This window comes from Leucoraja erinacea, chromosome 3 (assembly GCF_028641065.1).
Source record: "Leucoraja erinacea ecotype New England chromosome 3, Leri_hhj_1, whole genome shotgun sequence".
NCBI lineage: Eukaryota > Metazoa > Chordata > Chondrichthyes > Rajiformes > Rajidae > Leucoraja > Leucoraja erinaceus.
Genome location: NC_073379.1, coordinates 73,695,334 through 73,723,311, shown reverse-complemented (window position 1 = coordinate 73,723,311; position 27,978 = coordinate 73,695,334). Strand labels below are relative to the sequence as shown.

The 27,978-nt window shown below is 45.0% G+C and overlaps 1 protein-coding gene across 2 annotated transcripts; it reads right to left on the bottom strand.

Moving 5' to 3' along the window:
• Window positions 1-1,267: 1,267 nt before the first annotated feature.
• On the bottom strand, window positions 1,268-22,254 carry LOC129695730 (uncharacterized). Of its 2 annotated transcripts, none has more exons than XM_055632943.1 (5): window positions 21,750-22,254; window positions 19,799-19,924; window positions 7,760-8,303; window positions 5,149-5,325; window positions 1,268-1,424 (listed from the first exon to the last, which is right to left on the bottom strand). In XM_055632943.1, the coding sequence occupies exons 2-5, from the start codon at window positions 19,862-19,864 to the stop codon at window positions 1,342-1,344; spliced, it is 870 nt and encodes a 289-aa protein (XP_055488918.1). In that variant the 5' UTR covers window positions 19,865-19,924; window positions 21,750-22,254; the 3' UTR covers window positions 1,268-1,341. The 2 variants fall into 2 exon arrangements, with proteins under 2 accessions (XP_055488918.1, XP_055488920.1); XM_055632945.1 differs by having other exon boundaries at window positions 19,799-19,873.
• Between the last annotated feature and the right edge of the window lie 5,724 nt (window positions 22,255-27,978).

Genomic DNA, 27,978 nt, shown 5'->3' with positions numbered 1-27,978 from the left:
TAACCTTATCCACTGCCTCGAGGATATAAAGTGTTGGATGGCCCAGAATTTCCTCCAACTAAACGAGAGTAAGTCTGAGGTCATCCTTCTAGGGCCCTTGGACTCAATCAAAACAATTGCGGGCAGCCTTGGAAGCCTTACCCCATTACTCAAACCTCACGTCAAAAACCTTGGCATGATATTTGACTCAGCATTGAAATTTGACAAACAAGTCAATGCCGTGGTAAAAGCTAGCTTCTTCCAGCTTCGGACGATAGCTAAAATAAAATAATTCCTCCAGTCTGACGACCTCGAAAAGATCATCCACACATTTATCTCCTCCCGCATTGATTACTGCAACTCCCTTCACACTGGCCAATCTTCCATCTGCAACAGGTCCAAAACGGGCGGGCACTGACGGGCACCCGAAAAAGGGACCACAACTCCCCGATTATGGCCTCTGTCCACTGGCTCCCTGTGCGGTTCCGAATAAATTTCAAGATCCTTCTTTATGTTTACAAAGCCGTTAATGGGCTTGCCCCCACCTACATCAAAAGTCTGCTTACCCACCACACCACTTCCAGGTCCCTCAGATCGACTGACTTGGAGTTACTGACCATCCCACGGTCTAGGCATAAGCTCAGGGGCGACCGCGCCTTTGCGGTTGCAGCTCCTAGACTGTGGAACAGCATCCCCTCTTCCCATCAGAACTGCCCCCTCCATCGACTCTTTTAAGTCGAGACTTAAAACTCATCTTTACTCTCAAGCATTTCTGGACCTGAGGGAGGGCTATATGTATGTATTAATGTATGTACTTAATCTATGAACCACTGTTGTATAACGTTAGTACCTCTACCAATGTAAAGCACTTTGGTCAACGAGAGTTGTTTTTAAATGTGCTATATAAATAAAAGTGACTTGACTATATATTTGAGGGAAATGAGTTACCGTATTTCCCGTCAGTGAAGACGGACCACCATTTGAGTTGCTAAATTTTGAAAAACGGCTGGCGGGACAGGATCGAGGGCTCTGTTTAGTCCAGGGGTCAGCAGCCTTTTTTGCATAGGGGCCAAGACCCTCCCGGACTAGCTGCAGTTCCCAGGTCGCCTGTGAGCCCTGGGTGTAGCTGTAGTTCCACTGTCTGGTCCTGGCGGACGCTCGCAGCTACCCGAGCTACTGAGTGAATTTTTAAATGTGAATATCTCATAACCACACTTTCGTGGGTTAACAGCATCAATCCACACAATTTTAAATAATTCTACATCAAAATTCATTAAAAAAAGGATAACACTTTTTATTTCTGTCATTTATGGTAAGATTTACATACTTTACATTGTTTTATGTGTGAGATATACACGGTGTTCAGAACAAAGACGGCAGTTCTTTGCCAAGTACTCCGTAGTTCGGTGTCTTGTCAACGAGTATTCGGGACCCACTGTCGACATCTGAAATTACAGTAAAATATCATATAAAATTAACTTATAAGAACAAATTTGGTTATAACTACATACCTGCAGAATGGATGATATGTCATTTAAATGCAATTGTTTTCAGGGGAGGGGAGAGACATGTCTATTGAAGATGCATTTTTCATCTAATAGGTCAATTTATCTTAAATGTAGAAGAGCTTACACTACCATGCATGCCTTACAACAAGAACAAAACCAAAAATGTACAGCAGTGTAAAAATTGATTCCTTTATTATTGTTACTGACCAATTATTATTGTTAGTGACGGCAGCCTCTGCCTACAGCCCGTTTGATTTTCAATCTTTTTTTTTAAATTTTAGTCAGTTTAAAGTCTGTTTTAGGGGGGATCTTTGACTTTTCTATGTGGGGGAGGGGGGCAGGGTAAGGGGGAAACTGTTTTCCAGTTGCTTCCTGGCGGGGACGCGAGTATTTCTCCAAGTCGCGTCCTCGCCCCCCTCCTCACGGCCTACCACCTGGATCGGAACGGCCTTTCCTGCCGGGGACCAGGAACCGGGCCAGAGTTACAACAGCGGGGGTGCGGCACTGGATTCACCGCGGAGCGGGCGATGCCTACCTGGATTGCCGTTTGGAGCTCCGGAGTGTTGGGCCACTGCTCCAACATCGTGGAGCTGCGGTTTGGGAGAGCTTCCAACGCGGGCGGCGCTGACCGTCATCACGGAGTCCTGGAGCCCTTTGCCGGGGGCCGCCAGCGTTGGATCACCGCCCCAGTGCAGCCAGCAGACTTTGTGAGCCACGGACTCCGGTAGGAGGTGACCGACTCGGATGTCCAGGCCACTGAGGAGGTCCCCCCAGCCCCGACGTCGGACTTACATCACCCTGGCGAGCGGGCCTGAACATCGGGCTGCCCGTAGTGGCGACTGCGGAGGGCTCGGGGAGGCCCTAACCACGGGTGAACATTGGGGAACATTAGAGGAAGAGGACTGACTTTGGTGCCTTCCCTCACAGTGGGAAACTTTGATTCTGTTGTGTGGGGATGTTTTATGTTGAACTCTATCGTGTGTTGTGTTCTTTATTTTTATTGTATGGCTGTATGGTGATTATATTTCACTGTGCCAACTGGCACATGTGACAAATAAATGAATCTTGTATCTTGTTTAAGAATGAACTGCAGATGATGGAAAATCGAAGGTAGACAAAAATGCTGGAGAAATTCTCTAGCATTTTTGTCAACCTTTATTATTGTGGTAAGTCTACATCTATAAAAGAAGACTTTCTAATAACTTGCCCATGTACTAATCAAATGATCATATATAATATACATTGTCGGGATCATAGGAATAGAATTGTATATGTTACAGTCATACATTTGGAAGGAAATTAAGCCTTTAATGTGTGCTCCTCGTGGCATGTCATTGTTCCCTATAACACCATTCATCATGTATTTTAAACACCATTGATCCTTGTACATTGTGTATATTTAACCATTTATCCTGTATAAGCAAACATAACCCCACTTTTTAAGAAGGGAGGGAGAGAGAAAACGGGGAATTACAGACCAGTTAGTCTAACATCGGTAGTGGGGAAACTGCTAGAGTCAGTTATTAAAGATGGGATAGTAGCACATTTGGAAAGTGGTGAAATCATTGGACAAAGTCAGCATGGATTTATGAAAGGTAAATCATGTCTGACATATCTTATAGAATTTTTCAAGGATGTAACTAGTAGCGTGGATAGGGGAGAACCAGTGAATGTGGTGTATCTAGACTTCCAGAAGGCTTTCGACAAGGTCCCACATAAGAGATTAGTATACAAACTTAAAGCACACGGCATTGGGGGTTCAGTATTGATGTGGATAGAGAACTGGCTGGCAAACAGGAAGCAAAGAGTAGGAGTAAACGGGTCCTTTTCACAATGACGGGCAGTGACTAGTGGGGTACCGCAAGGCTCAGTGCTGGGACCCGAGCTATTTACAATATATATTAATGATCTGGATGAGGGAATTGAAGGCAATATCTCCAAGTTTGCGGATGACACTAAACTGGGGGGCAGTGTTAGCTGTGAGGAGGATGCTAGGAGACTGCAAGGTGACTTGGATAGGCTGGGTGAGTGGGCACATGTTTGGCAGATGCAGTATAATGTGGATAAATGTGAGGTTATCCATTTTGGTGGCAAAAACAGGAAAGCAGACTTATCTAAATGGTGGCCGATTAGGAAAAGAGGAGATGCAGCGAGACCTGGGTGTCATGGTACACCAGTCATTGAAAGTAGGCATGCAGGTGCAGCAGGCAGTGAAGAAAGCGAATGGTATGTTAGCTTTCATAGCAAAAGGATTTGAGTATAGGAGCAGGGAGGTTCTACTGCAGTTGTACAGGGTCTTGGTGAGACCACACCTGGAGTATTGCGTACAGTTTTGGTCTCCAAATCTGAGGAAGGACATTATTGCCATAGAGGGAGTGCAGAGAAGGTTCACCAGACTGATTCCTGGGATGTCAGGACTGTCTTATGAAGAAAGACTGGATAGACTTGGTTTATACTCTCTAGAATTTAGGAGATTGAGAGGGGATCTTATAGAAACTTACAAAATTCTTAAGGGGTTAGACAGGCTAGATGCAGGAAGATTGTTCCCGATGTTGGGGAAGTCCAGGACAAGGGGTCACAGCTTAAGGATAAGGGGGAAATCCTTTAAAACCGAGATGAGAAAAACTTTTTTCACACAGAGAGTGGTGAATCTCTGGAACTCTCTGCCACAGAAGGTAGTTGAGGCCACAGTTCATTGGCTATATTTAAGAGGGAGTTAGATGTGGCCCTTGTGGCTAAGGGGATCAGAGGGTATGGAGAGAAGGTAGGTACGGGATACTGAGTTGGATGATCAGCCATGATCATATTGAATGGCGGTGCAGGCTCGAAGGGCCGAATGGCCTACTCCTGCACCTAATTTCTATGTTTCTGTGTATTTTAAACATCATTTCAAACCGGCTTAAACACAACCGATTCGGGACGTCCACGGCTTGGAGGTCCCGAATCGGCCGCTTCCTACCGGAGACCGGGTCTTCACAATGTTATAGGCCGCGGGCCAGTGGTCGGAGCTCTTCTCCGGCGAGGAATCCCAGATTCCGCGAGGAAAAGTGCACGCTGCCCCCGTGACTAGAAGCTCCACAGACCACGGCTTCAGGATGTTATAGTTCGCGGGCCAGCGATTGGAGCAATTCTTCTGGCGACCCCCGGCTCCGCGATCTGAGCTACAGGAAGAGATCGGGCAGGCTACACGACAGAAAGTAATAATTTTTTTCTTACCTTTTGTCTTTAGTGGGGAACCTGAAGAAAGACAGGTTGGGTCGAGCACTTTATAGCAGAACAGCACGCTACAGTTGTAGATGTGGACGCCATGACAGAAGCCGATTAAAAAAACCTCATTTATTTGATTCCCAAAATGGCGCGAAAAAAATTACCCATGACGCCCATGACCAACTATAGCTTTTTCGCCTAGTGGTCTATCTTGCTCTAGTATCTTTGCTCAGAACAATGTTTAAAATGCAGTCCTTATCTGGATAGTCCCAGGTTAAAATATTTCATATTGATAATACAGACTATAGGTATGTGAAATGTTCCTTGCGTTAAAATAATTTAAAAAAATGCAACAGACATTTCAGATTTCCAAAAATCCATAATTTATTGTCCAATCTAAAATTGAAAGATCAGGTCAGACTTGTACTCTAGAACATTTCTATATACTTATTACCTTTACAAATCAATGGAATAGGAAGTTCGCCTTTATCTTGACTTCCTATTGGGATGGGTTGTGCTACACATTTTTGCATTTCCGTTACTACTTTAGGAACTCGCTTGCTCGTAGATCTTTTGTACATCTTCAACTGTAAATCTTTTAGATCGATGAAGGGTTCATGGCGCAGAGCCCCTGAAAGCAAACATAAACACCAGAGATTAAGGAATAACTTGGGGAACTTCCTCCATGTATCTTTAAATTGTACGGAATAAAAGTTCAATTGAAAGGCTTGTGTGTTTCCAGCTTTCCTACAATCTTCTGTTGAAGCTATGTCTGCCAATTGGCAAACATACAACTCCAAATGCCACTCAACACTGCCCCTGTCTCCCAGAGGTTCCTAAAGGAAATGCCCAAAGTAGCCCATGATAATTAATTGTTCGGACATGGAATTTCCCAGACCATCTCTGTGTAAGAATAGCTTTAAGTTATAGACTGCACTACTGACCCTGAGTAAAATGGTGAACCCTATTTGCATAAGATTTAAGCCAAAATATCACAACATGGAATTTTGCTTGGTCAGTGCTTCCGTGGCAGACAGTTGCTTATTTGCAGTCTACATCTTGCATATTAAATAGTTTACCAGAGTTCCCTGCCATAGCACCAGTTCACCTCAAATTATGCTCAAATTTATGTATAACAAGATCAATTAGTGTTGCTCCATTTTTTAGATCTTTTAAGGGAAGGGACACTTCTATAATGACTACAGCAGGGCTGCCAACTCTCACGCTTTGAGCGTGACACTCACGCATTTCAGCCAATTCTCACGCCCTCACGCTGAAGACAGAATTCTCACGCTGCCTTCAGTCCCTGCACAGCAAAGATCCTATAGCAGAGCTAAAGGATCTTTGCTGCACAGTTTGTCTCTTTGCGCCACATGACAGCGATCTGCACGGATTGGGGAAGCGCGTCGGTCCCGGGCAGCGGGTGTCAGCACTTTTGTGCGGCGTCTGCGAGCGCTGCGCTTCCGGCTCCCACGGCAACCTCGCTCCCTCCAACTAACACGGCAGTGCCAGCGCAGCCAATCCACGCTGAACCGTGCCCACCAGACTCTCCATTGGGCGGCCGGGGAAAGAGAGGGAGGGAGGAGAGAGGGAGGGGAGAAAGAGAGAGAGAGAAAGAAAAAAAGGGAGGGATGGAGGCAAAGAGAGACAGGGGGAGGGAATGTAGTAAGGGATTGAAGGAAGGGAAGGAGAAAGGGGAGAAAGAGGAAGCGTGAGGAAAGAGAGGGAGGGGAGGGAGGGGAGGAAAGAGGGAGGGTTGGGGGGAGGACGGAGGGAGGAAGGGGAGGGAGGAGGGGGAGGGAGGGAGGGGAGGGGAGGGAGGGAGGAAGGGGAGGAAAGAGGGAGGGGAAGGATGGAGGGGGGTAAGGAAAGGTGTGTGTGTGTGTGTCTGTTTCCCTGTGTGTGTCTCCTTGTATGTGTGTCCCTGTGTGTGTGTGTGTGTATCCCTGTGTGTGTGTGTGTGTGTGTGTGTGTGTGTGTGTGTGTGTGTGTGTGTCTGTCTGTCTCCCTGTGCGTGTGTGTGTGTCCGTCCGTGTGTGTGTCTGTCTCCTCCCTGTGTGTGTGTCTGTCTCCCTGTGTGTATGTGTCTGTCTCCTGTGTGTATGTGTCTGTCTCCCTGTGTGTATGTGTCTGTCTCCCTGTGTGTATGTGTCTCTCTGTGCATCTGTTGTCACATCCTGGCCTTAGACAGGGCTGCCAACTCTCAATCTTTGAGCGTGAGAGTCACACATTTCTTTGAGCGTGAGAGTCACGCAGTGCTTCCCCCGCTCCCTCGCCACCACCAGAAGGGCGCGCTGGTCGAGAAGGACGCGCTGCCGCAGCCGATCCCAAATCAGCTCCAGCTCCAGCCTTGGGCAGCTCTGGGAGGGGGCGAATTAGGGTTAGGCATTTTCCTGCCTTAGCCTTCCCCCAGCCTGTCACTGCCCCAGTCCCACTATGGCCGTGACCCCCATTCTGCACACTGGCAGTCAGTGGGGTTCAGTAAACTGGGGAAATCAGAAGAACTGCCCTGACCTATTAATTAGGCTGGTTCAAGAGGACCTCCGCGGCAGTCATTCAAAATAAACCTCACAATTATATTCATTATATTATTTTTATACTATATATAGTATAATAATATAGTTTAAAGAGAATGCAACACAGAAATAGGGTCCCCATGGTGTAAAATGGGCATTGGACACTGGATGGCGCTTACTTTTCCGATCTCATTTTCTAATTAGTTTAATTAATTAATGTGCAACTTTTGGCACTAACGAGTTATGACTTCCGTCTCAATTACATTTCATCTAAATCTGTGCAAAAGTCTATGTAATTCCGAGACGTGGGTCACGAAAATGGAATTCTAGACACATTTTTGATGCTCGGCCCACAGCCTAAAGGAAGATAGCAGAACTGCAGGATTCAGCAATGTGAAGATTGCAGAAGCTTGGGTTGTTCTCCTTACAATAAAGAAGATTGGATAAAGTTATTCAAATCCTTAAATCAGGGAGTTCACATTTTGTCCATTGCATCTGTCTGAAGCTTGATTAATGGGACGGAGAAAGGAAAATTAATCCTGTGCATACCTGCTAACGTTGACCGTTGAATGTGTAGACGAAATGGAGCTAATTTGATACTCAAAAAAGGGCTTTGCACTGGCTGTATTTTGTCAAGAGTGAGACTTTTTTTCTTCTTTTTTTGTGTAGGCGCTATGAGAGATTGGGGTAAATGTTCATCCAATGGATTCATGAGAGGCATTTTCTTTAGTGGTTTAGTCATCTTATCAGCTCGTTGAACCATATTAGGTTTTGCGATCCAATTACATATCAGCTTTGATCTTCGTGTAGCCTGAGGATTTGTGTACATTTTATGTGCGTTCATGTTGCATTCAAAAGTGCTTCGTTGAGGGCACTTTATAAATGTAGTTCTTTTGGACGAGCCAGATCTAATAGTTGTGTTTCCCAGTGATCTTTCATCTTTGACAAGCTGACTCTGATTGGTAGTTTGTTTCTCCGAATTGAGTAACAGAGTCTTCTCTGCTTTTGCTACTCTTCCCACATGTTTCTGTTCACTACCAGGCTTTGATTGTCCTGTAGTTAACCGTTCAATGGCAAGTAATAACTCAGATACCTAAAGAAAATAAATTGGGATTAATAAACAAGGTTTCCATTAATTGAAATCTTCCAGAGCAACTTTCCTGATAGTGTAATTCATGTTTGCCAACATAATTATCGTGCAATAATTGATTGATATTTTTTTAAGTTATCTGGCAACTATCTCAACTGTAACAAAGATGAAATTTCATACTAAATGCCTAAGCATCTGGAAGACATGCACTTGGGTAGTATACACATTATGCATTTTACTCCCAAACTCTAGAATTTGTACCTTAAAACTCATTGATTATTATTCTTCAATGCCCTGCAACCTGCTGCGGATTGATGTTAAATGTTGCTTGATTAAGCTCTTGACTGGAACTAGAGTGCAACATGGTAAAAATGTAATGTTGTTCTTTGCAATATATATATATATATATGATTACACGTATCACAATACAACAACAGCCCAGTTCAGTGAGAACATTAGCTTTCTTGATGAGCTTTGACTATTTTTTTTTTGTGGGGTGCTATGTTAGACATTACCCCTTCACAGCCCTCACACCCACTTAGACATTTCGATTTTATGCAATGTCAACAAAGTGGAGGAAAACACAGGGGCATCTCACCTCTGCACATATTTGGAGTATTTATATCTATCAATGTCAGCATATATGCTCCGATTCTGGATCATATTTTATACTTGGATTTATAAGAATCGCATTAAAAATGTTTGTTCGACATAGTCCATAGTCAAATTCAGTTCCAAGATCAAATTTGGCTGATGCAAATAAAGCTAAAATATCTTGCCTGTAGTAGAAAATAAGCCATTAAATATAGTCCTGAAAATGGCATATTAAGGGGGAAGTAGATATTGGCCTAGAAATCTGTTAATGTCTGAGAAACAATGTGAAGTTAACATTTGAACCTTGTTAGAATAGCACTGGTAAAAATAATAAATCAAATAAATATCTGTCTGCTGTTTGCTAAAATATTAATGATTTATTTAATATCATATACATTGTGATCTTCTATATCTTCAATCTTTAATCAGAATTAAAAAGATTAATTCCTTATTCTAACTTTCCAGTCTTTTAATAAGTGTCATAAAGCAATGTATGATTTTGTGCTTTAGACTACATTTTTCTTTCTTGAGTAATAGTGCCAAATAATACAACGTTTTCCAGAGGAAAATACTAGCTACAAATTAATTAATATTTCCACATTCTTTTTTCATTTCATGCAAAAGCTGGAACATCTCTCAAATCAGTGTTTACTCTTTTAAACATAGACAGGGACATGCGTGGTCAAATGTTTAAAATTATACATCCCTCTACACCTGGCCAATGCTTCAAAATTTTCATCTTATCATGCATAAATAAGTTGACAGTTATGGAGATCTATCCATATCTTACCAAAATGTCAAAAGCTGACAAGATGGGGTTTTAATGCTTAACTATAATAGAGCCATGCAGCACAGAAAAATGCCCTTCAGCCAACTCGTTCATGCCAACCAAGTTGCCTACATTTGCCCTATAACCCTCATGAACCATTCCTATCCATGCACCTTCTGCAACCGTCTTTTAAGTGTTACTTTGTAGCATTACATTTTGATTAACTTCCCAAATTGACAATTATTACTTGGTGTTTCTTTATCATGGCAGCACTGCCACTTGAATTGATTTAGCGTTGCTTCAAAATAGCTTTCAGTGTACAAACTTTCTGTAGATAAACTTCATTGGCCTTACACAGAGCCATAGGAGGAGTAAAACCTCTGGCATTTTCTGTACCTACAACGGGATCCCACCACTATCCACATCTTCCCATCTCCACCAATTTCCACTTTGCGCAGAAACCGTTCCCTCCGCAACTCCCTGGTCAACTCGTCCCTTCCCATATAAATCACCCCCTCCCCAACTACTTTCTCCTGCAACTGCAGGAGATGCAACACCTGTCCCTATACCCCCCCCCCCCCCTCCCTCCCCCCCTCGACTGTCCAAGGACCCAACAGTGTTTTCAGGTGAGGCAGAGGTTCACTTAAAACTCCTCCAACCTCATCTACTGTATCCGCTGTTCCAGGTGTGGATGCCTGTATATTGGCGAGACCAAACGCAAGCTCGGCGATCATTTCGCTGATCACCTACACTCAGTCTGCCGAAACCTACCTAATCTCCCAGTTGCTAAACACTTTAACTCCCCCTCCCATTCCCACGCTGACCTTTTTGTGCTGGGCCTCCTTTTACAGAGTGAGGCCCAGCTTAAATTGGAGGGACAGCACCTCATATTTCGCTTGGGCAACATACACCCCAGCGGTTTGAACATTGACCTCTCTAACTTCAAGTAACCCTTGCTTTCCCGCTCTCGCCATCCCCTCCACCTTCCCAGTTCTCCGACCAGTCTTACCATCTTCGACTACATTTTATCTGTTTTGTTGTTACCTTCTCTCAACTAACTATGATCTATTCTACATTTTCCTTGATCTCCATTCCCTTTGTGCTGTTTTCACACCTTTCACTTCCTTATCTATACACTTCCTTATCTATGTACCTCCCACTCACCCGACATCAGTCTGAAGAAGGGTCTCGACCCGAAATGTCACCCATTCCTTCTCTCCAGAGGTGCTGGCTGTCCTGCTGAATTACTCCAGCATTTTGTGTCTATCTATAGGAGAAGTTGAATTACATCCCAAGGCTTGTAAAGACACAAATTGCTGGAGTAATTCAGTGGGTCGGGCAGAATCCCTGGTGAACATGGATAGCTGATAGGTAGATGAATTGGGCACAGGTAAGTAGAACTTGCTTAGTTTGGCAATATTTTCGAGTCGGACCAAAGGGTGTTTGCATGGGGGTTCCATTACTCTTTGACTAGCTTTGTAGATCAGTTTTTCTCCTCTTCACCGGATGGGGTGGTGACTCCTTCCTGAGGGGATGTTCCAGGTATGTATATTTTGTGCATTATATTGTGGGTAATGACCTGGAATTTTTTTGTGTAAGTGCTGCTTAGTAAGTCTCATCTAAACCTGGTTTTTACCTGGGGCAATCAAATATTGCAAATTGCGTTTCCAACTAGCATTAAAGCCCTTATCTGGAGACACAAATAATTAAATATTTATTTCAGATATACAGTGCCCTCCATAATGTTTGGGACAAAGACCCATCATTTATTTATTTGCCCGTGTACTCCACAATTTGAGATTCATAATAGAAAAAAAATCACACATGTGGTTAAAAAGTACATTGTCAGATATTATAATGCCTCCTTAATGTAGGTAGAGAGCTCTCAGCAACTAGTCTTTCCCACAGTTTTTCCATCACCTTTGAAAACTTTTATTTCTGTTTATCAACATGAGGACCAAAGTTGTGCCAAGAAAGTCAAAGAAGCCATTATGAGACTGAGAAAAAAGAATAAAACTGTTAGAGACATCAGCCAAACCTTCGGCTTACCAAAATCAACTGTTTGGAACATCATTAAGAAGAAAGAGAGCACTGGTGAGCTTTGTAATCGCAAAGTGACTGACAGGCCAAGGAAGACCTCCACAGCTGATGACAGAAGAATTCTCTCTATAATAAAGAAAAATCCCCAAACACCTGTCCAACAGATCAGAAACACTCTTCAGGAGTCAGGTGTGGATTTATCAATGACCACTGTCTGCAGAAGACTTCATGAATATGGATACAGAGGTTACACTGCAAGATGCAAACCACTGGTTAGCTGCAAAAAATGAATGAATGAATGAGTGAATAAGTTGATTGGCCAAGTATGTACACATACAAGGAATTGGTGATCCGCTCACAAATAATAACACGACATACAGTAACAATTAAGAATTAAACATTAATAATAAAACATTATAGTTTAAACATGTGAATGAAATAAAATATCAAAGCAAAATGAGGCTACAGACTTTTGTTTATTGAGTAGAGCTACTGCTCATGGATTAAAGTTATTTTTATGTCTGGCTGTGGCGGCTTTGACAGACCGGAGTCGCCTTCCAGAGGGAAGTGCTTCAAAGAGTTTGTGGCCAGGGTGAAATGGGTCAGAGGTGATCTTACCCGCTCACTTCCTGGCCCTTGCAGTGTACAGTTTGTCAATGGAGGGAAGTGTGCAGCCAATAACCTTCTCAGTTGATCAGATGATTCACTGCAGCCTCCGGATGTTGTGCTTGCTGGCTGAGCTAAACCAGACCGTAATGGAGAAGGTGAGGACAGAGTTTACGATGGCAGTATAAAATTGGACAATCATTGCCTGTGGCAGATTGTGTTTCCTCAGCTGCCGTAGGAAGTACATCCTCTGTTGGGCCTTTTTGACTTTTTGAGTCAATGGTGGCCCCCCCATTTCAGGTCCTTGGAGATGATGGTTCCAAGGAATTTAAGACTTAAGATGTGACTGTGGTGTTGTTGGTGGTGTGGGGGGGGGGAGAGAAGGGCGAGATCTCCTAAAGTCTACTGTTAATTCCACTCTTAAAAGCTCCAGGTTGTTATGAAGGCACCAGGACGCCAGCTGTGTCACTTCCTGTCTGTAGGCAGATTCCTCCCCATCTTGGATCAGGGTTGTGTCATCCGTAAACTTGAGAAGCTTGACAGAGGAGTCTGTGGAGGTACTGTCGTTGGTGCAGAGAGAGTACGCAGCACTGTGGTGCTCCTATGCTGAGGGTCCGAGATGTGCTTTCCCAGCCTTGCATGCTGCTTCCTGTCTATCAGGAAATTGGTGATCCACTGACAGAGGGGATCAGGCACAGTCAACTTGGAGAGTTTGGAGTGTAGTAGCTCTGCCACAATGGTGTTGAATGCAGAGCTAAAATCAACAAACAAAATCCTTGCATAGGTCCCCTGGCGGTCTAGGTGCTGGAGGATGAAGTGCAGGCCCAGGTTGACTGCGTCATCCACTGATTTATGCAAACTGCGAGGGTCCAGCAGGGGATTTGTGATATTTTTTAGCTGGGCCAGCACAAGTCTTTCAAGGGTCTTTATGACTACAGAGGTCAGTGCGACAGCCCTGTAATCATTAAGACCAGTAATCCTTGTCTTTTTGGGTACAGGGACAATAGTGGAGACTTTACCAGTTGTTTGGCACAGAGCCTGAGGGTAAAGGGGGAAACATTGTCTGGTACTGGAGATTTCTGGCTTTGCCGTCTTCTGAATAGCCTCTCCAACTCAATTTCTATTGTTGGTGATGGAGAAGTGGTCAGACTGATGTTGGGCAGCAAGGAGGGGGTGGGTAGTGGATGAGGGCCAAATCTTTGCAGACTGGGGCCAGGCTGTGAATAGGTGTGAGTGTTGGTTGGGGAGGGGGGAGGGGGTACCAGGGTTAAGTTTCTGTTTATCAAACCTGCAGTAGAACTCCTTCAAGTCGTTGGTCAGCTGACGATTGACCAAGGAGCGGGGGAGCTGGTGATTTCTTGCAAGTCCTTCCAAACTGAAAGAGTCCTTAGCTGAGAACTTGCTCCTCAACTTCACAGAGTATCTTTCCTTGGCAGGCCCGGTTCCTCTTCGAGCTTGAAAACTGAAGGGGACTAGCCCCTAAAACAAGCTACAGCTAAAGATGGCTGCAATACAGGCCTGGCAGAGCATCACACGAGAAGACACCCAGCAGCTGGTGATGTCCATGAATTGCAGACTTCAAGCAGTCATTGCATGCAAAGGTTATGCAACAAAATACTAAACATTACTACTTTCATTTACATTGCTGTGTCCCAAACATTATGGTGCCCTGAAATAAGGGGGGGGGGGGGCTAAACCAAAATGTATAAACATGGCCTTTAGCAAAAGCTGACTGTGAACTTTAACCACATGTGATTTTTTTCAATTACAAATCTCAAATTGTGGACTACAGAGGCAAATAAATAAATGATGGGTCTTTGGCCCAAACATTATGGAGGGCACGGTATGGTTTAGCCACACATTTTTGTTTATACACACCTAAAATGTTGGTGAGTTGTAATGAGTGTGATATTGTCATCAGCTGTACAATGGAAGCAATAAGCAAAGCATAATACCAACACATTTCTAGGCCAGAATTCTTTAACTAATTAGATGGGCGGATAATTTTTTTCGCAATTTTACCTATTTGATTGTTATTCAACAAGGCAATACTTGGTGTCTGAATGCACCATATACATTAACTGGTGTTGTGTTGTTCATTTTGAAAATTGCTGTGAAACTAGTTTCCCTGGGTAATATTGACTCTTCCCACGTTACAACACAACTGATGCAAGTCTGCTGTTAGAGACAGGGTTATAAGTTTGGCATAGTATGCAGGGTTTGAAATTAGCAGTTGCCTGGTTGCCAATGGCAACCTACAGTCCCGCCGGCTTGGCAAGCACCCGGGACATCTATCGTTTAAATCGGAGTGGGCCCCCTCTCTATCACTCTCTGTCACTCTCTGTCTCCACCTGTCACGTGTATCCGTGCCCGTGTCCGGGTCTCGGGCCGCTCCTCATCCGCCGGTGCGGCAGGCCGCCTTACACATGCGCACTGCCGCGGCCTGCACATCCTCCCCCTCCACATGCGCACAACCACGGCCAGCACCAAATATCAGTCTGAAGAAGGGTTTCGGCCCCAAACGTCACCTATTTCCTTCGCTCCATAGATGCTGCTGCACCCGCTGAGTTTCTCTAGCATTTTTGTGTACCAAATATCCTATAGCGAGGATCTTTGGCCAGCACATCATCGGCCGTGGTTGTGCGTATGTGCCGCCCTGCACATGCGCACTGCCATGGCAACTGGTCGGCGTCGGCCACTTTCTCCCTCCCTTTGCATCGTGGGAGATCTGGCCGCGATTGCTGTCCGGTTGCCGCCTCACCGCGACCGCTGAAAACCAACGCAGAATCACTCCCTGGAGCAACTCCCTGGAGTGACTCTTGCTTCTTGGTTTCCTGGTCCTCCAAAAATATTCGAGATGGAATTTAAACTCGAGTGGGCCACCAAACTCTGAAAAATACAGCCGATTGCATATATATATATATATATATATGTATATATATATGGATAGACTTGGTTTATACTCTCTAGAATTTAGAAGATTGAGAGGGGATCTTATAGAAACTTACAAAATTCTTAAGGGGTTGGACAGGATAGATGCAGGAAGATTGTTCCCGATGTTAGGGAAGTCCAGGACAAGGGGTCACAGCTTAAGGATAAAGGGGAAATCCTTTAAAACCGAGATGAGAAGAACTTTTTTCACACAGAGAGTGGTGAATCTCTGGAACTCTCTGCCACAGAGGGTAGTTGAGGCCAGTTCATTGGCTATATTTAAGAGGGAGTTAGATGTGGCCCTTGTGGCTAAGGGGATCAGGGGGTATGGAGAGAAGGCAGGTGCGGGATACTGAGTTGGATGATCAGCCATGATCATATTGAATGGCGGTGCAGGCTCGAAGGGCCGAATGGCCTACTCCTGCACCTAATTTCTATGTTTCTATGTTTCTATATATGTATGGTCTACGGTATATAGACACACTGAACTTTTATCTCCTGTTCTGTATTATGTTTACATATTCTGTTGTGCTGCAGCAAGCAAAAATGTCATTGTCCTATCTGGGACACATGACAATAAAACTCTCTTGAATCTTGACTTGGACTTAAGCAAAAAAGGGTTCTTGGGGGAAAAAGAGAGCTGCCTTAAATTTAGTGGTGTCTGAATGGTTACCTATGGTAGAGTGAAGATGCTTTAATTGTGCAGGGGAACTCCGTGGAGCAGCCAGCATCTCTGGATATAAGAAATTGGGTGACGTTTCGGGAAGAGATCCTTCTTTAGATTTCCTCTGGTTTCAGTGTTTTTAGTTTAATTTAAAGATACAGCGTGGAAACAGGCCCTTCGGCCCACCGAGTCCACGCCGACCACCGATCACCCGTACACTAGTTCTATCCCACACATTAGCGACGCGAGTCAAGAGTGTTTTATTCTCTCACGTCCCAGTTAGAACAATGAAATCCTTATTTGCAGCAGCACAACCATGTTATAAATGAGAAGACAAAACAGTGTACATTTATATATGAATATATAACTATACACACACACAGAATTTCCCTCCTGGGATTAATAAAGCTCTATCGTATAGTATTGTGTGTGTAGGAAGGAACTGCAGATGCGGGTTTAAACTGAAGATAGACAAAAAAAGCTGGAGTAACTCAACAGGTCAGACAGAATCTCTGGACAAAAGGAAAATATTACGTTTTGGTTTGGGTCTGAAAAAGGTTCCTGCACACGTTTGGAATGTGGAAGGAAACAAGAGCACTCGGAGAAAACCCATGCGATCAAAGGGAAAAGGAGCAAACTTCCTACAGACAGCACCCATATTCATGACCAATTCCAGGTCTCTGGCAATTTTAGGCAGCAACTTTATGGCCAATGTACTGCTCCATAGTCTTGAACTGAATTAAAACATACAGTAGCTGTAAAGGGGGACATAGCGTCACTTAGAGATTTAAGACTGAAAATGGATAGTTTCTTTTCTTTTAGTAACCAAAGTTATCAACGTTTCATTTTTTGTGTGTTGGAAAATAAAATATAGTGGCACAGCTGGTGGGCTTGCTGCCTCACGCGCCAGAGATCTGTGTTCAATCCTGTCCTCAGGCACTGTCTGTGTTGAATTTGCACATTGTCCCTGCAAGCGTGCGAGTTTCCTCCCACATCCCAAAGACGCATTGGCTTTGTAGGTTACCTTATCTCTGTAAAATTGCCCCTAATGTGTAGGGAGTGGGTGAGGAAAGTTGGATAACAGATCTTTTGTGAATGGGTAGACAAAAATGTTGGAGAAACTCAGCGGGTGAGGTAGCATCTATGGAGTGAAGGAAATAGGTGGCATTTCGGGTCGAGACTCTTCTTCAGACTGATGTGAGGGTGTGGGGTGGAGGGGGGGGGGGGGGGGGGGGGTGGGGGGGGGAGGGAGAAGGGGCGGGAAGAAGAAAGGAAGAGGCGGAGACAGTGGGCTGAGAGAGAGCTGGGAAGCAGAGGAGAAAGGAGGGACTACCTGAAATTGGAGGTCAATGTCCATACCGCTGGGGTGTAAACTGCCCAAGCGAAATATGAGGTGCTGCCCCTATAATTTACGGTGGGCCTCACTCTGGCCATTGAGGAGGCACAGGACAGAGTTGAAGTGCTGAGCCACCGGGAGATCAGGTTCGTTATTGCGAACTGAGCTGAGGTGTTGGGCAAAGCAATTGCCAAGCCTACGCTTGGTCTCACCGATGTAGGACAGCTAACACCTAGAGCAGCAGATGCAATAGATGAGATTGGAGGAGGTGCAGGTGAACCTCTGCTGCACCTGGAAAGACTGCTTGGGTCCTTGAATGGAGTCAAGGGGGGAGGTAAAGCGACAAGTGCAGCATTTCCTGCAGTTGCAAGGGAAAGTGCCAGGAGAGGGGGTGATTTGGGTGGGAAGGGACAAAATGACCAGGGAGGTACGGAGGGAGCGGTCTCTGCGGAGAGCCGACAGGGGAGGAGATGGGAAGATGTGGCCAGTGGTGGGATCCCGTTGGTAGACAAACTGGAAAAAATCAGCGAGTGAGGCAGCATCTTTGGAGCGAAGGAATAGGCGACGCTTTGGGTAGAGACCCTTCTTCAGACTGATGTCAGGGGTGGGGGCGGGTAAAAGATAGGAACAGGCAGAGACAGTAGGCTGTGGGAGAGCTGGGAATGGGAGGGGAAGGAGGGAGAATGCAAGGACTACCTGAAATTGTAGAAGCCAATTTTCATACGACTGGGGTGTAAACTACCCAAGCGAAATATGTGGTGCTGCTCCTCCAATTTGTGGTGGACAGAAAGGTCAGATTTGGAATGGGAGGGGGAGTTGAAGTGCTGAACCACCGGGAGATGAGGTTAGTTATTGCGAACTGAGTAGAGGTGTTGTGTGAAGCGATTGCCAAGCCTGCGCTTGGTCTCACCGAGGTTGATCATACGCTGAATAATCCAACCAGATTTTTGTTTGGAAGTGGAAAGAGAATAATAGAAATTGCATTAATTGCAACATGTAAAAAGAGATGAGATACTGTATTGTAATTTTGCCGCATGTCATTGTGGCATATATCTGTGGTATTATCTGAATGGTGGCCGATTAGGAAAGGGGAGATGCAACGAGACCTGGGTATCATGGTACACCAGTCATTGAAAGTAGGCAGGTACACAAAAATGCTGGAGAAACTCAGCGGGTGCAGCACCATCTATGGAGCCAAGGAAATAGGTGACGTTTCAGGCCGAAACCCTTCTTCAGACTGAAAGTAGGCATGCAGGTGCAGCAGGCAGTGGAGAAAGCGAATGGTATGTTAGCATTCTTAGCAAAAGCATTTGAGTATAAGAGCAGGGAGGTTCTACTGCAGTTGTACAGGGTCTTGGTGAGACCACACCTGGAGTAATGCGTACAGTTTAAGTCTCCTAATCTGAGGAAAGACATTCTTGACACAGAGGAAGTACAGAGAAGGCTCACCAGACCGATTCCTGGGATGGCAGGACTTTCATATGAAGAAAGACTGGATAGACTCGGCTTGTACTTGTTGGAATTTAGAAGATTGATGGGGGATCTTATAGAAACTTACAGAAATTTTAAGGGGTTGGACAGGCTAGATGCAGGAAGATTATTCCCGATGGTGGGGAAGTCCAGAACAAGGGGTCACAGTTTAAGGATAAGGGGGAAGTCTTTTAGGACCAAGATGAGAAAATCATTTTTCACACAGAGAGTGGTGAATGTGTGGAATTCTCTGCCACAGAAGGTAGTTGAGGTCAGTTCATTGGCTATATGTAAGAGGGAGTTAGATGTGGCCCTTGTGGCTGAAGGGATCAGGGGGTATGGAGACAAGGCAGGTACAGGATACTGAGTTGGATGATCAGCCATGATCATATTGAATGGCGGTGCAGGCTCGAAGGGCCGAATGGCCTGCTCCTGCACCTATTTTCTATGTTTCTATCATGTTTTGATTGGTGAATGTTTAGTTTGTGACTTTATTTGAAGCAGAAATAATATGTGAATGCTTCATTGACCATAATTCCGACTGGTAATTATGCACTTCGTCCGAGCACATTAGCACTCGTGACATGCAAGCCGTCTTAAATGACCACCTAAACTGTCATTTGCCAACCTAAAAAGCTTCCGAGGTTGCCCGGCTGGCAACAGGGAAAAAAAGCCCTGCTATCATAGGCATATGCGTACTAAAGGCATGTCCCACTGTACGAGGTAATTCAAGAGTTCTCCCGAGTTTCCCCTGATTCGAACTCGGAATATTACGGTAATAGCCATTCGTAGGTCCTCGGGGCTCTTGTGGACAATTTTCAGAGTGCTGAAAAAAAACTTCACAGTTTTTCCACAAGTTACCGCGTTTCCCCGAGTACCTGCCGTTAGCATTACGAGCCGCTACGAGACAATCACGTACTTACCACGAGTTTGTTTATTGTTTTTTTTTAAAACTCGGGAGTGTTCTTGAATTACCACGTACAGTGGGACAGGCCCTTAAGCTTGTCATAATCTTATACTATGCACAAACAATAAGTTCACGTTACATTAATATATTAATTTACGACCTTTCCTATTAATTTTCTTACCCTAAAAGAGGAATATTCAGTTTCTGTATTTTCTTTGTTGCACTTTTCCTCTTCATTTCCCTTCATTTCAAAATTCTGCAAGTATTCAGTGCTTGATAAATGATTAGCAGTACTTCTTTCAGCAAGCTAACAAAATAAGTGTGACACGAAGGCTTATTGAAAAATTGTATACAGTATTACTTCTACAGAAGCGCCGTAGAAAGCATTTTATCAGGATGCATCACAGCATGGTTTGGGAACAGGTCCATCCAATGCAGCAAAAGATTGCAGAGAATTGTGGACGCATTCCAGATCATCACACAAAACAACCTAATTTCCATTGTCTCAATTTGCACTGCATGGTGTCTTGGCAAGGCTAACAGCATAATCAAGGATGAGTCTCTGTCCGGTCACTCCTCTTAAGAGTTATACAAAAGTGGGAAAGCACACACCTCCAGATTCAGGGACCGTTTCTTCCCAGCTGTTATTAGGCAACTGAAACAACCTATCAACAACTAGAGAGTGGTCCTGTGCTACAACCTACCTCGGACTAACATTAATTGTACATTATCTTGCACTAAACGTTATTCCCTTTATCATGTTTAAGAAGAAACTGCAGATGCTGGAAAATCGAAGGTACACAAAAAAGACTGAAGAAGGGTTTTGGCCCAAAACGTTGTCTATTTCCTTCGCTCCACAGATGCTGCTGCACCCACTGAGTTTCTCCACCATTCCCTTTATCTGTGGATGGCTCGATTGTAATCATGTATTGTCTTTCTACTGACTGGTTAGCATGCAAAAGCTTTTCACTGTACCTTGGTACGGGTGACAATAAACTGAACTAAATACTTTTAATAATTGAATTATACATTTTACATGTACTGTAAATGATATGCGATTTAGCTATTTTCTAAACAATACAAATAAAAGCTTTTATTTCCACATTGGTTTATTGCTAAAGACGGCAAATGACAAATAAAAAACAAGGTCAGATTTATAGTACAAAATTATTGGAATTGGGACATTACTCAAAAATTAATTTTAACCAATGTGAATAATTGTAATTGTAGAATAGGACTAGAACAAGTGCAGACCCGTTGGGTCTGCTCCAACGCAAAATTACGCCACTCACCTGTTCCTCCAATGCAAGCCACTCCTCCTCTTCAATCTGTAGAGAGGGAGGGGGGGGGGCACAGGGGAGGACCAAGCGTGGGCAAGTGGGACTAGTGTAGCTGGGACATGTTGGCTGGTGTGGTCAAGATGGCCTGAAGTGCCCATTTCCACACTGTATCACTCTACTATGCTATGTTACATTATTCCGTGATCTGTTTACATATCAACAGGAACCAAAAATGTTCACCATGGGATGGAGAAAGAGGCTTACCGAGGAGCCAGGCATCAGTAGCGGTGTTTGGTCAGATGACGAGGGAGGGTTGAGGGTTAGCCAGATAATAAATGCAATGACTGGTTAAAGAAAGGATAGTCAGGAGGCGTGGCTGAGTACAACCCTGAAATAGGGAGTGTATATGCAGAATTATCTTGTATGGAGTTGAAGAATCATTCTTTTGAACTTTTCCAACTCTGATGTAGCATAATTGATCAGAAAGGTCGACCATGTTCCTCTGGGGAAGGACTACTGCTGCTGACCTACCTGGTCAGGGCATTCCAGGGTTTCGATATGTTATATTATATTAGATCGACCTCTTCCCTCAGATTAATGCTATCTGCTTTGTTTTGCTTTAAATAGTTTGAATTGTGAGGAATATGAAAATCTTCTCTACCAGTGTTTTGTTTAATTGAGTTAGGAGGTGCTAACATTCTATAAGCAGAAGACAAATTCGAGAGGCTTGTAAAGAGGGGTGTGGAATACTGTAGAAGACAAAGGTGACAACAAGCTGAACATTCAGGAATAAATGGAAAACCATATTCTTCCGCACACGATTTCACAATACACCTTAACTTCCCGTCTTACCGGCTTCTGTTCGTCTCTCCTGCCAAAGAGACGACAATTGTCCTTTCGGGTAGGAGAGCGCTGGTCCAATCAACGTCACAAATCCCGTCACAAAGCAATACCCGTCACAAAGCAAGTCAGCCTTGGCATCCCCCCCTCTCCCTCCCTCCACCGAGCGCTGCGTGTTCTCCAGATACCAGCCGCGGGTCCTGCTTGCGGTTACTATTCAGTTACATCACCTTCATTGCAGAGGGAGTAGTTATGAATAGCCTTCTGCAACATGGTCTTTTCCCCACGATTATGGGGTTGCAATTCAATGATTCATTGAAGGGAAATTACTCTAATCAATTTCAGTGGCGGCAATTATTCGGAATTTGACCGATAATCCTTTGTTGATCGCCTCGTTAGAAATTCTGCATTGGACGCTAGACTTTTCAACAGCTGCAGTCTCGTAAAAAATAATCGAAGAGCGCTCCAATTAGTCGTATTTGCTAATATAGAAATTACGTTAAATTGGAAATTGTTAAAATAAAATTGCCATTTTTAAAAATTGTGCCGTGTTAGATTAACTGATAAATCGATGTGTTATAATTGTATTCATTAATTGAAACTGCAAGATCTCGTTTCAAAGGATACATGGAAAAATCAAAGCACTGACATTGGGGAACATTTGTCCAGCCTGAAGTTCTGAAATTGACTCTTTAAAGGGAGATGCAATCGAACTGAGCTCAGCATGAAATGTGCTGAAAGGTAAAGCAAAAAATCGCTTAAAAAAGATCCATAAATCCATAAATCCACAAATGCCTGGAGGGGTGCTGGAACATCAAGTGCATGCCAGCGCAGAGCTGATGGAATTTATATTATAAAAGGGCGCAGCGGTCGAGTCGATGCCTACCCAGGTTCGATCCCAACTACGCTCTGTAGGAGTTTATATTTTTTTACATTTTTACATGTTTCCTTTGAAACGACATCTTTTACGCTTGATCCCCGCCGTGACCGCATGAGTTTTCTCCAAGATCTCCGGTTTCCTCCCACACTCCAAAGACGTACAGGTTTGTAGGCTGATTGGCTAATATTGGTATCATTGTAAATGTTCCCCTAGTGTGTGTAGGATAGTTAATGTGAGGGGATCGCTGGTCGGTGTGGGCCAAAGATCCTCCTCTATAATCTTTGGTGTGGACTCGGTGGACCGATGGGCTTGTTTCCGCGCTTTATCTCTACCCAATACACCTATCATTGCTCGAATAATGCCCACAAACTTTCACCACGTGAAACTTTCATCACCAGAAAGTGAAGAGGATTTGGTGTAAACAAAATACCTGACCTCTTAATTTTTGATTTGGACAAAATTAGGACATTTTATTATTTTCCAAAATATATTTCTCAATGTTTCTTGTTTAAAGCCTGCACATTCACCCAAACAAGAAACATTGAGAAATATATTTTGGAAAATAATAAAATGTCCTAATTTTGTCCAACTGACAGCTGACAATTATCCCATTCCTTAGCTTGCATCTGAGTAAAATTTATTTCAAAATGCATTGATAGTTTACCATTATTTAAATGGTAAATGTAGCTTCAGAAGCGTTTTCATTTTGCATGTTAAAACCCACCTTTAAAACTTCTCATATAACAGATGAATAAAGATGAAAAAGTCAATAATGCCTTACTTTTGATGAAATTCAGCGAGCAAACGCGATAATTCCCGATATTTTGAACCTTTAAATCTCCACGGCAAATGTTCGCTGTTCACTTCCGCTGGATTGGCACCTTCAGCTCCCTCTTTAATTTACCTTAGTTTCTATCTTTTTTTTGGACTGTAAATCTAGGTAGCTGTGCCTCACGGTCACCCCGACTGCCACAGTAAATTGCAGCTCAAAAACTGGCCGTTTTCGATGTTTTTAACGCGTGGGAAAGTGCGTGTTTTCCCATTCACTAACATGTACCGGATGTATAGCATGTCCTCCACTTGAGATTTTCGGTCACGTGGGTGCGGATCTACGCTCCAGTGACCTTTCGTGAAATCACCCTATACGTTTCTGGTGATGAAAGTTTCACGTGGTGAAAGTTTGTGGGCATTATTCGAGCAATGTTAGGTGTACTGGGTACACAAAAGACTGCACATGATGTAACCTGGAACAAACAAAAAACAAACTGCCTGGGCGGGAACCCAGCGAGTCAGCTGCGTACGGAAATTAACAGTAATCGTTTCGGGTCGAGGTCCTTTGAACTGGACGAGTGGTGGAAATTATAGACAGTGCAAAGAGGAAAAGGGAGAGGGTGAAGAGTCGATATTCATTACTAGGTGGATGCAGGTGAGAGGGGCGTTGGTTGATGTAGTCAGGTGGGAGAGAAAGGAGTTGAAATAACTGAAGCAGGATTATGATAGGAGGAATGAGGAAAATTGGATTGACAGAAATATCAGTAAAGAACATTCTAGAGTGTGGAGGGAAAGGAAAAGGAATAAAGTTGTTGTTTGATTTCTTGAGGGCCTCTGGGCTTATAAAAAGGATCTAATATAAAGACATGAGTACTGTGGAATGAAGCCAGAAGGTGGCAGCAATACAACATTGCGGATGCCGACTGCTGTAAAACTCCAAAGAAGAAGAAGAAGAAGAATGATAGGAGGAAGTAACCAGGTGGACTATGGGGTGGGCATATAAACAGAGTAGGGGGAAGGGACTGGTCAACCAGAATGTGAGAGTAACAGATAGATGCCAGTGTGTAGGAAGGAACTGCAGATGCTGGTTTACACCGAAGATAGGCACAAAATGCTGGAGTAACTCAGTGGGACAGGCAGCATCTCTGGATGGAAGGAATGGGTGACGTTTCGGGTTGAGACCCTTTTTTAGACTGAGGGGAGAAGGAGACACAGAGATAAGGAAGTGTAAGGTGCGAAAAAGATACATCAAATGGGACGCAGTTCAAGGAAAAATGTAGAATTGATCATTGTTAACAAAGCATACAGAGATAAATTTTAATTGGAGACAGTCAGACTGGTCGGAGAACTAAGAAGGGGGAGGGAAGGAGAGCGAGGGAAAGCAAGGGTAACTTGAAGTTAGAGAAGCCAATAGTCATACTGCTGGGGTGCAAGCTGCCCAAGCAAAATATGAGCTGCTGTTCCTCCAATGTGCGCTGGGCCTCACTCTGACAGGAGGCCCAGGACAAAGGTCTGCCTAACCTACCTGATCTCCCTGTTGCTAAACAATTTAACCCCCACTCCCATTCCAAAGCTGACCATTCTGTGCTATGTTTATTTTATTTATAGTTCTATGCTATAGTTCTAGGATGGAGAATATGTGATACTGCCAATTCAAACAGACCGTGGACTGGATGAGGAAGTCGAGGATCCAATTACAGAGGGATGTGCAGAGACCCAGTTCCGTGAGCTTGGTAAGCAGCTTTTTTTTGTATCAAAAAATAAATTATTTAATTTCAACACGATACAAAAACCCAAAAAACAAATCCGTGGTGACATCCTCAGCACCATGTTACAAAATCATCAAACTATTTTACAAATATTCTGATAACTACTGTAACACCCCGGTAAAGGGGCAAGCGTCTGCCTCGGGCAAAACCCTCTTCCGCCTGGCGCCATGACTCGTGGATGGCCAGTTTGGCCAGGCCTCGGAGCAACTCAACCTGGACATCTTCAGCCCTGCCTACTCACTAGATCCCGTCACCAGTCCTTCGGTCACTGACAGCAGAGCCATTCCTCCCCTTGCGGACACCAGGCGGAGTGGCGATGCTCCTTGCCCTCCGGACCCTGGCAACAAGGGACACTCTACAGGTCCCTCTACCCTCAACAGGAACGACACTGCTCTTGATCTTGGTGTCCTTCTCCAGGTCGTCCAAAAAGGACCGGATCTAACGCTGGTCATTCCCTTTCACCCCCTTACCCCTCCCCCTCCTTCTGAGGATGTGGTTCAGCGAGCAGGTGAGCCCGTGTAGGTTTGGCCACTGGAGGGAGGCCAGTCTGGGCCGATGTTGTGCTCCTTTGGTGGACTGGATGAACTCGCGGATGTCCTCCACTGGAATGAGTGGAGTGGCGTTGGGGGGAGCGAGAACATCCATTGATTCATTGTCCAAGGAGTCCCCTTCCACCTGCTCACTGCAGATGGACACACCATCCCCCACCCCCGGATGCACCCTTAATGTTTGATACTCCCGCCTCACCCTGTGCAGCGGTTGCCTCTTCCCCATCCGCTGGTCTCTCCTCCACCTCAGTCCCAACCCTGGGGCTATTGGCAGAGGGGCCTTCCCCACATGTACCCGGGGAGTCAAGACGATTGACAGTGGGGGCAACTATTCCTCCCCAGTTGGGCCCAGAGTGAACTCTGGTGCACCAAACTCAGGGAGTCCCTCTGGAGCCAGAAGGGCTGGTTTCCTCAACCCCTTCCCCGCCTACAGTCTCTACCTCCAGAGGCGTTCTCTGCACTTCATCCTGGGTAGGGTTGCTCCTGGGCTTCCTCAGGTGCCTGATGCGAGACTCCCTCCCCAACAGGAATCTCCCTCTGCTCCCATATCACCCGTGGTCCCCATCGCCACCCTCCCCAGAATCCTCTCCTGAACAAGGGACCAGGGCCCGAACCAGAGGGCGGGAGTCTTCCTCCACCACAGTACTCCCCTCCCCCCTGGAGGACTCCATTTCGTCCCCCTTCCACTTTTCCCTAGAGATTCCTCCTCTTTTTCGATGGAGAGGTGCTCACAGACGCTGGGGTCACCTAAATAACCCTCTTCTGCGGCTCCCCCTCCCCCGCATGATCCCCACCACCCCCGGCTGGATTATATGGCTTGCAGACACCCTAATGGGAGGTGACGGGATGGCTGGACCATTCTTGTCCCTGGGGGTTTTGTTCTCCAGGTGCATCACCTTCTTTGCCACCTTGCCTCCCATCTTTTGCACCTCCCTACCCGCACCCGTGCTCTGCGCAACCCCAGGATTCCCTGACTCAACTATAGGGGGGGTGACAGCATCACCGGAGGCGGAGGCCACCGCCTGGGATTTGGGGCAATTCCTCCGACTATGCCTCACTTCCTTACAGGCATGGCACCTTGGGCGCTCCGATGTCCAGTAGATGGTGAAATTACGCCCAACCTGCTGGACACAGAAGCGCCCATCAACTACCTCCTCGCGGTCCAGCAACATCGTCAGTTGGTGCTGGAGGGAAAGAACGTGCCGCAGCTCCTTCCTGCGGAACCCCTGGGATATCGGGGTGATGTCTGTGAGTACCTTCCCCATGAAAGCTAATAGTCAAATCTAAAATGGAGTTGTTCTTCTACAAAAGCATGGACTAGTAGAACAAAAGGATGGCTCGAAGCCAAGTCTAAATGACTTTGTAAATTATATGGAATGCAATATGGAGGACAGGTTGTCATTTCAATAAATACATTACGGTGGCAGCCTGCGTAATAACATGTGCTTTTCAAGGTCATAAAGAAGCCAAGATTGAAAAAAATAGCGGACGCTCCAGAGATAAGTAATAACTTGTTATTGGATGAGCTTGATTTGGACCCAGCTTTCCTATATTCTGAAAGGTTGCAGAATCTTTCAGTCACGCAATATTCAGACTTGGTAGGAGTGTTTTACTGATAAGAAAATGTGTAATTGCGCTAACTTTCCTTTGTTCTGTGAGTGGAGCCCGAAAAGCACTGAGCAACGTTTGTGCTCACTGTAGATCTTGCCACTCCCGTCTAACAAATCAATTAAAGATTGCCATGGTTTACCTTTAACAATTTTGTTGCTATCTGTTTTATAAGAAATAAGCTTTGACACCCAGGGTGTGAAGGTGGGGAAGGCCTAATTTGCGATGCAGGGCGGGACGTTGGTCAGGACCACCCGCTGTGCAGTGGTCACCAAGGGCTCAACCTGCAGGAATGTTCCCCCCACTGAGATCCCTTTACTCACTGCCGCGTTCACTCCCGCAACAGACTCGAGGAAGAACACGGCCTTCCCAAACATCCTTCACTCGTACAGCATGCCTGCGGGCTTGGCCGCCACGGCCATGGCAGCCGAGCAGTCTTCCAGCGTCATATGAGGGGGCAAGTAGCACCTTACTCCATGCTCAAAAGGCATGGAGAACCGGGCCCCCAGAGCAGCAGCTGAAGCAGCCACCTTTGCATAGCTCCTGGAAGGCTCTGCTCCCCCAGAACAGACCCAGCATGGTATCTGGTTTTTACAATTTAAAACATAGCTCTTACATAAAGCCTGAGACGCAGACAATCCAAATGACACGAGACCAAGTCCAAG

Bases quoted from the DNA above. Each gene is read 5' to 3' on its own strand.
- LOC129695730 (XM_055632943.1), bottom strand. From the start codon at position 19,864: ATGAAGGGAAATGAAGAGGAAAAGTGCAACAAAGAAAATACAGAAACT. The intron at 8,304-19,798 runs GTAAGAAAATTA...TATTTTCTTTAG, and splicing joins CTGAATATTCCTCTTTTAGG to GTATCTGAGTTATTACTTGC. The intron at 5,326-7,759 runs GTATGCACAGGA...GTTTGCTTTCAG, and splicing joins TCAACGGTCAACGTTAGCAG to GGGCTCTGCGCCATGAACCC.